This window comes from Piliocolobus tephrosceles, chromosome 2, assembly GCF_002776525.5.
Source record: "Piliocolobus tephrosceles isolate RC106 chromosome 2, ASM277652v3, whole genome shotgun sequence".
Classification (NCBI taxonomy): Eukaryota; Metazoa; Chordata; class Mammalia; order Primates; family Cercopithecidae; genus Piliocolobus; species Piliocolobus tephrosceles.
This window is the reverse complement of record NC_045435.1, coordinates 111,261,220-111,274,736: the sequence shown is the minus strand read 5'-3', so window position 1 is coordinate 111,274,736 and position 13,517 is coordinate 111,261,220. Positions and strand designations below refer to the sequence as shown.

Below are 13,517 nucleotides of genomic sequence, written 5' to 3'. Positions count from 1 at the left end.
CAAAAGAGCAGTTGTTTATTTTTTTTCATTCCCATATCTCTACATCTCTCTAGTGACTTCATTGTCTCTATAAGATAGAAACATGGTGTCATTATTTTTTAATGTTCATATTTTTTGAAAAAATGAAGCAATATTCCAAGATATTATTTTTTACAAAACAGAATTATACCAGATGTCCAAATCTATAATAGAACAGAGGTTTATTTTTTGTTGTTTTTTCAACTGGCACATATAAAAGGAAATAATTATATTAATAATTTATATCAAAATAATATAGATCTATTAACTAAATAATTGGCTCTCTATGTGATTGCATTCATTTATTACCAAGATGATCTTTGTTTAATGGTTGGATATTAGAAGGAAATAACATTTTTATCCTTTACTAAAACACTGTTTTATTAAATTCCTAAAGAGAAAACTAAAACCACAGTATTTTACATGTACAGATACTCAGCATTATGCCCTGAAAATATAATTTCTAAGAGAATTTTCTCTTTATAGCTCTTTATGAACGACTTCTTCTGTCTTGATGCATTATGTATGCTTGTTATATGTTTCTTTAGCATTATTACAAACTCTGCTAAATCAATTCTCTAATCTTTCTATGATTAATTGATTTGGATAATGTACAAAGTACCTTATTTAATAAACATAAAATTAATCTTTTAAAAATACACAACCACTGCGCTCTTTGTCACACCACAGCTACGATAGTATTTGCCACTACTCTAAAGTATCTTAGAGAATTGTTCTACTTCATAAATCTCTCCTTCCCTTTTTTAGGTTCAGGAAAGCAGGATCTGCAGACATGAAAATTAGCACTGGACTGTATCAAAAGTTATAATCCTGGTAGGATCACTTGCTCAGGTCTTTATTTTAAATAGGTGTAACCAGCCCTTAATTATTCCTTGGAATCATATGTTCACATTTGGTAAATATTGGCCACTGGTATTCCTGATTTGCTAAAATTAGAAAAGGGCTTGGAAAAAAATTTCAAAGGTGCTAATTAGGGTAACAATTAAGAGTTCAGATCTGCAGCCAGAATGCTTGGGCTCAAATCTCAAAATTGCCATGTACTAGCTAAGTGGACCTTGGGAAATTTAATTAACTGAGCAATACTTCTATTTTCTCATGCAAAATAGAATAAGGGTATTGTAAGGATTCAATGAATTAATTTATATAAAGAATTTAGAATAATGCCTGGCATATGGCAAGAGTGCAACAAATGTTAGCTGCTGTTATTATTATTAATGATATCATGTTAAAGGTAGTTATTAGAGAAATAAAATGAAGATACTTAATTTGTCAATCAGCACATGCAAATTACTACTAAACATAGTAAAAAAGTAAAGTTAGTATCTTGAAGTTTCTTTTTCCAGAACACTAAGAAATATTAACATACTTTGGTCCCTCTCTAGAAACAATATGACCAGCAGAAAATACAAATATGTTACAAAGTCACAACATGACTACATCACTGAAAAATAGTCATTACAAATGCCAAAAAGCTAATTTGTTACTTCCGAATTGATGTGTGGATATATTTTCTCCACTGTAGTAACAATTTAATAACAGATAGGTGATGACAGTCACTAAAAGAGGAGAGCTATCTTACATTTGGAAAAAAAAAAAATTATATGAATTTACTTTTCTGTGGCATGGGAATAGAAAGTAAGCATCTATTTTAGTAATAGTTTTGCAAATACTAAACTTTATCTTTGCCTGAGGCTTTCTTCAGCCATGGACAGTTGCCAGTGAACAGGACAGTTCAGAGATTAAAATGTAACACCTCCATGTAGCAATGCCCAATTGGAAGCTAGTGAATCAATACACTGCTCCCTTGCCCCTTGAATGGGAAAATCCTGAGGCACTGGCTCTCAGGTTTTCTCCAGAAAGGTTAAGCTTCAGTCATCCACAGTGATAGCTGACTTGATAATGTGCCTTCTATTGGCTCTCTTGTCTTCCTTGTCTCTCCTTCCCATCCTACTACCCTCACCTCTCAATGGACTACTTGTGCTCAGATTTCATCTCAAGTTTGTTGTTTGGAGGGGGAATCCAAACTAGGATTCCTGGTAAACTGGAGATGGTGTGATCAGAGTTTAGGCTGAGAAACTAGACAGGAAATGGGGCTTTCAGCGGAAGCAGAAGCTGGAAAGGAGGATTTGAATCAGGGAGTTTATTTTCCTAGCCATTGGTTTCTTGACATCATGAGTCGCCTTGTTCTATAACGCCCTGGTGTTGGCAGGTGTTAGTACATATTTGCAAAAAAATATATACTGTTAGCAGTTTAGGGCTAAGTGAAGAGCCCAACTCTTTCATAATCAAATTAAATTTCAGTGGAGACATGCCTTGTTTACATCTTCTTGCTTTGTTTCACATCCCATCAATTTTTCATCATGTCCAAGTGGTCCCGAGAGCCTTTGCATGGTCTATCAGCTCCAGAAACTTGGCAGCTCTGCAGGAAAGGCATGTGCCAGCCTGCAAACCCAGTGTCTCAGTATCCTCATTCAGCTCTTGGCCACTGTTAGAGGCATGGTGGTGACTGAAACAGCAGTTTCTCAGCATGCTGAGAGAAAAGAGCTCTCTTTCCTCCAGAGATATTCACAGCTATGGCCATTCCACTGTCCAAACTGCTGTTTTCAAGTTTAACACTGTTTGCTCACACAGGTCTTTACGTTCACACACAGTATCTTTTTGGTAGGCCCATGGACCAAACAGAATAAGTCACAGGAGCTCCTAAAAATGGCCATGAGTCCTTGAAGCAAATTGCCCTATCAGGGGCTATTGGAATTCTTCAACAATTTTGGAATCCTTTGCTAAAAGATAATGTACCACCTAAGGGAGTCTTCATTTGAGACTACCTCAGTCCATCAAAATGATTCTAATGTCTTTGAAAACTTAAGAAGGAAAAGTGGGATCTTGAACTATTTCATTCCTAAAAGGTTAGAGATTCCATGACAATTTTCCTATCTCTTTCTTCTCCAACTATTGGCCTTCACAAATGTAAGCAGTGGAAGCAGGGTCTTTGGCAAGGCCTTCTAAGCATTCCACCAAAATCTTTCTACAGAAGGAAACCTTCAAGTCATCCACTGGCAAGAACAGGAGTGTTATTCAGGTGTTGGGAGGTCTCCACTTCTCCATGAAACTCTCTTGGGGCTCTCATGGTGGCTCTTGTTGGGGCTGAGGGAACAGGTGTGGCATTTAAAATTTTCCTCACTAGTTTCTGTGACGTGGGTTGGATCTCAAGCTTCCTTTTTGATAGTTGTGGAGGTTGTATAAGTTCTTGCTTTTTTAAGACACTTTTACTTTCAAGTAATTTTTTTCATATATAAACTTGTCAAATTATAGTTGAATACTAGATACTGTAAATTTTGCTATAGGTCAAGAGGAGCAATGGAAAGAAAGTGAGATAAACAGGTCTGTTTTTTGAGAGTACACAAGAAACATATCCCAAACAAGTAACTGCACAACTCAGAAGACGATGTGGAGAATATGTTGGAGGCAGACATTTCAAACAATTAGGGAGTTTGTGGAGTATTTCAGATGAAAGACAATGACAGTCTTAAGGCTATATTTTAGTCATGTTATGGATACATGGATTTTGGGCAGTAATTGTGCATTACATCATTTAATTTCTAATTTAGGGGGGAAATAGGTTGGGTATGTCAGGAATACATCTTTGATCCCTCTCCTCTATGGATACTGAAGCTTTGGAAAGGGGTAATGAGGACAGGAGGCTGCTTCTCATTCTGCTCATCTTCAGGAAACTCCCTCCACTCCTCTTGTCCATGGTTGGCTGCCCTAAGGTTTGTTATCCACAGGATGTTTGTTGTTAAATTGGGAGGTTTCTAGTATAAAGTGACATAAATCAGAGTCATGTCACTTCAGCATGAACATAATAGCCTGAAGGGCACTATGCACCACAAAATCCTGTTGTAAAGACTCTTGCCAGGCTATGATCTATCAGGTTATGCCTCTGGTCTGAAAGTTAAAAGGAGTGGAGTAGACTCCCTGAAGATCACTGGATCATGGCCATATGCCTTCGATGAGTTTGAGGGTTTTCTGACCCTTTGCCCCACACTCCACACACAAACTTACTTCTCAGTAACTGAGAACTCCATTTCAGTCACACTGGTTTCCTGTTTCTCTAAAAAATCTTGTTTTACTCTAAAAGTAAAAAGAAAGTCTTGGCTGTTTTCTACCCCAGATTTCTGCTCATTTTATTCCCTTGGTCAAAAATGCCTTTCCCATTTTATAGTCATCTAGATTCCTGCTCTCCAAATATATGTGTATGGTTATGTGGTATGTTTACAGTGAAATAGAAAATGGTGCTTTCTAGGAAATAAATTATTCATATTTACTAATTTTATGCTGTTAACTTCTTTTTCCAACTGTGTAAAAGTGGAATGACTTATCTCTAACAGAAAAGTAAGTTCTAAAGAGAGCAACTATCTTTTACGACATTTTAGCTCTTTTCTCTCCCCCATAGCATGGTAATGATCACACAATAAAGGATCAATAGCTACTAGTTAAGATGGTTCATGATTCATCTACTTTTTGTCATGGTGTCTTATACCGTGTGTTAAAGTGAACTAACAATGGCCTGAGAAGGACTCTGTACTTCTATATTTGAGTCTTCGTGGATGAACTGTAACCTAATAGGTAGACAAGATTCAAAACCTGATTTAGGATATGTGCCTGTAACAATAGCTGAGTCTTTGTCGATCCCAGCAACGACACTTCAACCACTCATACACTGCTGAGTGTTCAAACTGTGTTCAAATAAGGCAAACGCCAATCTGTAACCAATCCAGCTGTTTCTGTACCTCACTTCCAATTTCTATACATCACTTCCCTTTTCTTTGTCTATGAATTTGTCCTGACCGTGAGGCATCCCTGCAGTCTCTGAATCTGTTGTGATTCTGAGGGCTGCCGGATTCGCAAATCACTCATTGCACAATTGAACTCCTTTAAATTTAATTCAGCTGAAGTTTTTTTTTTTTTTTTTCACATGCCACAGTGACATCCTAGTTTTCTTTTTTTTTCCGATGGTAACGTATAAAACAGGTGTGATGCTTATCTCACAATATCAACTTTCATAGTAGGGCTGTATTTCATTTTAAATTTAATTGAAGATATAAAAAAATCCCATGATAATAGTTTAACTTACAGCTTAAGTGAAAGGTATAAATGATGGTTACTTTAATCTGGGTATATAAAAATATAGAAAACCACACAATGCTCAGCCATGCTTGTGGCTAAAGAGAAATTACATTATAGACTCAAGGCAATGGTATTATTTTAGTGAACCTGTATATGTTTTACTGCATTGTCCACTCAATAAATGAAAACTTTGTTAAAAGCATTTATTGCAAATGCAGTCACCATAATGTGTAATAGCTACAATAATTAAGGGAAGAAAATGTGCCCTACTTTTTAGATATTGACAGTTTAGTAAATAATTTTTTTCTTTCTACATTGGTCTGGTGAGTAAGAGAAAGACTTGTGACGAAGTCAAATAATTGGTTATCCCCTATAAAAGTTTATCTTTCTTTGGCCTGAAGTAATTTTAGTTGTATTTAATGGTGCAAAAGAGTATTTTAAGAAAAGTTAATACACACACACACACACGTGTCTCTCTGTGTGTATACTTTTTCCTTAAACTTTGTAAGTCATCTGTTACCTTGTTGTCTCATAGGGTGATATTTATATTCTTAAAAATCTAGAATAAGTTTCTATATATAGTTTTTATCTTTTGATAATCAGATCTTGCCTAATACCAGTGAGACCACTAACTCTAGAAACATCAATATTATTTAGTAAGAGAGGAAAGCCTTTGCAATGTGGTGATTATTAACTCAGTTTTCAACACAATGATCCTTTTATATTTTTAAAATATTTTTAGTTCTGTACAGTTTTTTATTTCTAATTTATTCTTATTTCATCTTCTGCTCAGGGCTAGTATGGTCAGAGAACAGTGGAAAAGGAAAGACACCAGGGTCTTGAGGCACATGTGTGCTTGTAAAGTCATTGCATTGTAATTTTACAGATATTGAATAGTTATTTACTTATGCTATGTGTCACAGGCATGCAAATATCACAGATGTTCAGGATTAGAAATAAGATATTACAGGTATTAACGAGTAGTATTACAAGAAACATAGGTTTTTGTATTTTTTTCTTCACCAAGAAACACAGTAGTATAGTAGAAAGAACAGTTGGCAAGAAGTAAAGAATTCAGAGTGCAGCCTTAGTTTTCCACAAATAACCAACTGAGAGATTTTTTCTAGATTCTGACTTAAACCTCGTGCTATAGCAAAAAAAAAGTAGCACAGGCCTTCAAATCGATTACACTTGGATAGGTGACTTGAGCAAGTTAACTAATCTCTGAGAGCCTCAATTTTTTTTTATATGAACATGATACCTGCCTTGCTGAGCTATTGTGAGAATTAGAGAGAATGATGTTTGAAAACTTCCATACAGCTTTGATGCCTAGTAGGTGCTCCAGAAAATTTGGTTATTGATATTTTAACTTTGCCATTACTGTTAACTGTTCTCTGTGAAGCTGATTCTCAGTGTTTTTAACACAAGATATTAATTCCCCATCTACCTGTCTCTTAGGGTTGTCAGGATAATGAAATGAGACATACAGGTATAAAGCACTTTAAAAAGAATGAGACCTCATATGAATGTAAAGGAAAGTTGTTCTGGCATGCCTGAGGAAGACCGAGTTTCAGAGTATGTAAAAATATGCAGTGTGGCTCATCTCTTTGTGCTGCATGGCAAGGAGTATACAAATCTTCCTCTTGCTTACGAAGCTGCAAAGAAAGCCGATTTAGTCTAAGCATTCCATAGTGGGCCAGGTGTTTCTGAAGTCTCAATCTTTGTTGCCAGTTTCTCTTTGAAAGAAATAGCAAGGTAGTTGGCTTATATTCCAATGTTCAAGGTGCCAAGCCACTCTTAAAAAACAAACACAAGAACTTTCTGCAGCAGCACTCAAAGAAGTCACCTTTCTACCTCCTCCTTTTTCTTTTCTTTTAATCTTTTGTAATGTGTGATATCCAGATTCTAAGTGTAAACAAAACAAGTCTTTTCTGGAGTCCCTATTATACAGTGCAAATTGGAAAAAAAAAAAAAATCCATCATAATCCTTCTTAATTTCTTTTAAAAATCCTTTTTATAAATAATTTATTTTTATATTTTGGTGTTTCTTGTATGATTTGGATGAAGTGAGGTGGAGTTGATGGATAATTTATATCAATCTATGGCAAACAATATATTTCCTGAAGTACAGCATGATCAAAGGAGGCAGTTTCCCAGGATTTTTGTGACCACTGCGCTGGTGTAGGGGCAAAAGGAAAGCTTTCCCTCCACTGTCTGAAGGTTTGCTGAAAGTGAACTGACAACAGGCAGACTAATAGGAGAAAAAGGCATAGATATTTATTTCATATGCAGGATGGGGGGAATTGCATAGGATTACCCAATAACTCAGTGGACTACAGAAATATATTTATGTGCACTTTATTGTAAAGCAGAGAGAGAGATGGAGAATTTAGATTATTCTTCTCATGAATGATAAATTATTATTAGGGATAATAAATGGACCTGGGAGACAAAATTAATTTGTAAATGATTCTCTTTAGTATTTGAATCATCCTTAGAGGCAACACTATCTGTTTGAAAAAGTCCATCCAGGTGTGGTTGCATCCCTCACTGACAATGAGATTTCCAAGAGAGGATGAAAGGTAATTGTGCTCCTCTTTGGAGGCTCACAGTTTTTACATGGATAAGAGAACTTCAGAGAACATCCTCACCTTTTGCTTTGAGAAAGGCAGAAGTGTTGGGAGGGTATGGGGCAAGCAAGGGCAGAGAGACTTTGAGGCTCTTTCTTTAGCTCAGTATGTCAAAGTCTCATGTGGTAGAATACTTTTTCAGCACCCCAATATTGAGGATAAGTCTCTGCAAACGTATATTAGAAATTGGTTGCTACATTTGGGAGAAAACAAAGGAATAAAAGATTATCAAAAGTGGTTCTTCAATGAGAACACATGGATGCAGGAGGGGAATAACACACACTGGGGTCTGGTAGGGGGATAGGGTGGCAGGAGGAAGAGCATTAGGAAAAATAGCTAATGCACGTGGGGCTTAATACCTAGGTGATGGATTGATACGTGCAGCAAGCCACCATCGTGCACATTTACCTGTGTAACAAACCTGCATATCCTGCAAATGTACCCCAGAACTTAAAATAAAAATCAAAAAGGGGTTCTTTCTTCTCTTTATTTCTAATAAACACATTTTCCCAAGCATATAGAAGAAGATCAAATTGAATTGTATTTTTGTGACTTGAATTGTGCAAACAATTGGGAAATATAACTTTTAATATTGTATTAGTTCATTTCCATACTGCTGATAAAGGCATAGCGGGCTGGGCGCAGTGGCTCACGCCTGTAATCCCAGAACTTTGGGAGGCCAAGGCAGGTGGATCACAAGGTCAGGAGATCGAGACCATCCTGGCTAACATGGTGAAACCCCGTATCTACTAAAAAAAAAGTACAAAAATATTAGCCGGGCATGGTGGCAGGCACCTGTAGTCCTAGCTACTCGGGAGGCTGAGGCAGAAGAATGGTGTGAATCTGGGAGGTGGAGCTTGCAGTCAGCCCAGATTGCACCACTGCACCCTAGCCTGGTGACTGAGCGAGACTCCATCTCAAAAAAAAACAAAAACAAAAACAAAAACAAAAACAAAACCCCAAAAAACACATACTGATGCCTGGGCAATTTACAAAGGAAAGAGATTTAATGGAGAACTCACAGTTCCATGAGGCTGGGGAAGCCTCATAATCATGTCGGAAGGCAAGGTGGAGCAAGTTACATCTTACGTGGATGGCAGTAGGAAAAGAGAGAGCTTGTATAGGAAAACTCTTTTTAACATCATCAGATCTCATGAGACTCATTCACTATCACAAGAACAGTATGGAAAGACCCGCTGCCAAGATTCAGTCATCTCCTACTGGGTCCTTCCCACAACATGTGGGAAGTATGGGAGCTACAAGACGAGATTTGGGTGGGAACACAGAGCCAACCCGTATCATTGCACCCCTGGCCCCTCCCAAATCTCATATCTTCACATTTCAAAACCAAACATGCCTTCCCAACAGTTCCCCAAAGTCTCAACTCATTTCAGCATTAACTCAAAAGTCCACAGTCCAAAGTCTCATCTGAGACAAGGCAAGTCCCTTCTACCTATGAGCCTGTAAAATCAAAAGCAAGTTAGTTACCTCTTAGATACGATGGGGGTACAGGCATTGGGTAAATACAGCCATTACAAATGGGAGAAATTGATCAAAACACAGGGGCACAGGCTCCATGCAAGTCCAAAATCCAGCAGAGCAGTCGAGTGTTAAAAGTTCTAAAATGATCTCCTTTGACTCCATGTCTCACATCCAGGTTATGCTGATGCAAGAGGTGGGTTCCCACGGCTTTGGGAAGCTCTGCCCATGTGGCTTTGCAGGGTATAGCCCCCCTTCTGGCTGCTTTTACTGGCTGGTGTTGAGCATCTGTGGCTTTTTCAGGTACACAGTGCAAGCTGCTGGTGGACCTACCATTCTGGAGTCTGAGGATGGTGGCCCTCTTCTCACAGCTCCACTAGGTGGTGCCCCAGTAGGGACTCTGTGGGGACTGTGACCCTACATTTCTTTTTTGCACTGCCCTAGTAGAGTTTCCCCATGATGGCCTCACCCCTGCAAACATTTTTGCTTGGGCATCCAGGCATTTCCATACACCTTATGAAATTTAGGCAGAGGTTCCAAACCACAATTCTTGACTTCTGTGTACCCACAGGACCAATACCATGTGAAAGCTACCAAGACTTGAGGCTTCCACCCTCTGAAGCAACAGCCTGAGTTGTTCCTTGGCCCCTTTTAGTCAAGAATGGAGCAACTGGGACTCAGAGCACCAAGTCCGCAGACTGAACACAGCAGAGGGACCCTGGGCCTGGCCCACAAAACTATTTTTTCCTCCAAAACCTCCAGGCTTGTGATGGGAGGGGCTGCCGCAAAGGTCTCTGACATGCCCTGTAGACATTTTCCCCATTGTCTTGATGATTTAACATTTGGCTCCTTTTTACTTGGATAAATTTCTCCAGCTGCCTTTAATTTCTCCATAGAAAATGGGATTTTCTTTTCTATCGCATTGTCAGGCTGCAACTTTTCCATACTTTTATGGTCTGTTTCCCTTTTAAAACTGAATGCCTTTATCAACACCCAAGTCATCTCTTGAATCCTTTGCTGCTTAGAAATTTCTTCTACCAGATACCTTAAACCATCTCTCTCAAGTTCAAAGTTCCACAAATCTCTAGGACAGAGGCAAAATGCCACCCATCTCTTTGTTGGAACATAACAAGAGTCACCTTTGCTCCAGTTCCCAACAAGTTCCTTATCTTTATCTGAAACCACCTCACCCTGGATTTCATTTTCTCTATAATTGTCAGCATTTTGGTCAAAGTCATTCAACAAATCTCTATGGAGTTGCAAACTTTCCCATATTTTTCTGTCTTTTTCTCAGCCCTCCAAACTGTTCCAACATCTACGTATTTCCCAGCTCCAAAGTTGCTTCCACATTTTCAGGTATCTTTTCAGCAGTGTCCCATTCCTGGTACCCATTTATTGTGTTAGTCTGTTTTCATGCTGCTGATAAAGACATACTGAAGACCAGGCAATTTACAAAGGAAAGAGGCTTAATGGAAAACTCACAGTTTCACGTGGCTGGGGAAGGCTCACCATCATGGCGGAATACAAGGAGGAGCAAGTCACATCTTTCAAGGATGGTAGCAGGAAAAAAGAGAGCAGGGAAACTCCCGTTTTTAACACCATCAGATCTTGTGAGACACATTCACTATCACAAGAACAGCATGGGAAAGATGTACCGCCATGATTCAGTCATCTATTACCAGGTCCCTCCTATAACACATGGGAATTATGGGAGCTACAAGATGAAATTTGGGTGGGGACACAGAGCCAAACCATATCAAAGTTTAAATGGAATTTGCACCTTGTTGAATATATATATTTGGATATGTAACAGAATACTTTCCTTGTAAATTATATCTTTTATGCATTGTGTCTCAAGTTAGTGTGCTAATTTCCCCTGTGTAGTTTCACAAGACAATGTTTTTCATTCACTAACCACATTTCATACTGCATTAATAATATCAACACGGTCACATTTCCCTGTGTGCTGCCTTCAGGGTTATGAGAGATGTAGGGGCATTCGTTAAGTCCAGGTAAATATTAAATATCACTTATGAGAGAGAGAGAGAACAATGACACTTTCTGTCAGCCCTAAGGTCCTTTGAGATGTGTATGAATGCATATGACTTGTTCAGCCTGTTAAGCAGATGCTAGTTCAGCTGTAGTGCATGTGTCAATATTCAGACAGTTTTGGGGTGGGGTCATGGGGGAATTATGCATGTATAAAAATTACAGATATGAGCTTTGGGGATGCCTTTTAAAATCTGTATTTATTTTAAGCATTGATCTCAAAGATGTATTAATACTATTAGTTTCGATTATAGAAAGTTATAAAAATTAAAAAAGCAATTAGGAATAGAATAAAAGCATGAAGGAAAATTGTATCTAAGATTTTGAAGAAGGGTTATTGGAAGCCAAATGTGAAAATCTACCAGTGAAGACACACCAACAAAGAGTCTGTTACAGGTTGGGAGGCTTTCCTAAGGAAGTTTAGAAGAAAGGAGGAAGACAACTCATATCAGAGTTGTTCTTTTTACTGGAGGGTATAATACAGAAGTTGCAATCACTGGCTACAGATATCAACATACAGGTTACAATGTCTGCATACAAGACAATTGGCAAAACTTCCTGATTCTGAAACAAATCAGCAAAACTTCACAATTCAAACACAAATCAGCATCCTTTTCAATGTCATTAGGTTATGCATTCATCAGTATGTAATTTGGGGAACTCAGAAAAAAAATATTTACTCAGTGACAGGATGTTACCATAAATCACAAAACAAGTTAACTTGGAAGCCTGTTTACCTTCAAAGTAAACTGCCAAATGTGGCCTGTAGGTTATCAAATAAAATAGATCAATCATTAATTTTGTCTGAAGTTTTCCTTAATCCAATAGCCAGGCATTGATTTTCAGGTGCTCCTCTCTACTGTTTGTTTGATCATGTGATATTATGAACTGTAAGGAATTATTTAAAGTCTAAATATTACAATTCTTTCAATTAGGGAAGCCATTTCTTAATATTTCAGCTCACAAAAGGAATGATATAGTTCTTTATGCTATTCTGAGACATGAAAAAGAACTGAGGACTTTTTCTTTATAGAAAGATAAAATTAAATAAAGATTTAAAAGAAAAAGAGATTTTATAAAACTATATTATTCCTGTGTGTTTTTGCTCCTCTAGATGTATAAAAATACCTGAAATAATGAAAAACAAACAAATTAAAACTCCTGGTTACTGAATGCTAGTATTTTCTTTTTCCTTTTTTTCTTTCAGCTCTCAGGAGAAGTGATTTTGCAAATTGCCAACGAACCTGTTCTGCCCTTTAATGCAATTGATATAGCTTTAGAAGTTCAAAACAACCTTAAAGGTAATTTTCCTTTGAATTATAGTAATTTTACCAATGAAACATTGTTCAACTAATTTTCAACAAGGAATGGATGAAGTCATCAATGATCTTACTAGCTATGGCAATGCTGTCCTTCCTGGAGAGGATGATCCTGGGAAGGGCCTGGAAGAATTTTAGCTTTCAATCAACAAAAATGAGATGCACGTATGTGTAAGCATAAAGGAGAATATCAGATTTTAAAGGATGGCCCATCTATTTTATCAAAGAGATTTCTAATTCTAAGTTTCTGTTATTATTTACAGGTCTCATATAGAATAATATAGTTCAATGATCCATTTTTTTTTTAACATCTTACCTAACAGTCAATCAGTTCAAACAAGACTGGTCCAGAAGTTTCTCTTTTGGAGTTGGTTTCTGTGTGGTATGGGCCCCATTCCATTTGACTGAGACATTGGCTCAGAACTTAGATCAAAGATGATAAAGAAGAAACCAGGCAATGATTTCTGAATCTCTATTTCAATTCCTTCATGTCTGATGATATCTCTCTCAGCAGAATTCTCACCCCACCCTAATAATTACCTTCATTTCCCCTTCATCTACATACAAATCTTTCAATTAGGCTCCTAATTTGTCTTCATTAACCAAATACAAAGGTCAGTATTGTGATTAAAGATTTCACCCGCCTCCTCTTTGAGTCACACATCTTCCTAAACAGATCTTTAATGAGTCATTTGTGGACAACTACTTCTCAATGAAAAAGTCAATATTTTAACTGTAGAGCTGAAGCAGTAATCCTTTGAAAATGGATCATTCTAAAAAGCCAAATATTTCCAATAGCTGAAAATTTGATCTTTCTCTCTCTCTCTCTCTTTTTTTTTTTTTTTTTTTTTTTTTTTTTTTTTTTTTTTTTTTT

General features: G+C 37.3%; 1 protein-coding gene across 1 annotated transcript in view; it reads left to right on the top strand.

Annotated features, from left to right (window-relative positions):
- The window catches only part of NAALADL2 (N-acetylated alpha-linked acidic dipeptidase like 2), a 978,063-nt gene that overhangs the window by 903,553 nt on the left and 60,993 nt on the right, over nucleotides 1-13,517 (top strand). Inside the window, exon 12 of the mRNA XM_023184822.1 lies at nucleotides 12,532-12,625. Coding sequence (XP_023040590.1) covers nucleotides 12,532-12,625 — 94 coding nt within the window. The remainder of the gene's footprint in view (nucleotides 1-12,531; nucleotides 12,626-13,517) is intronic.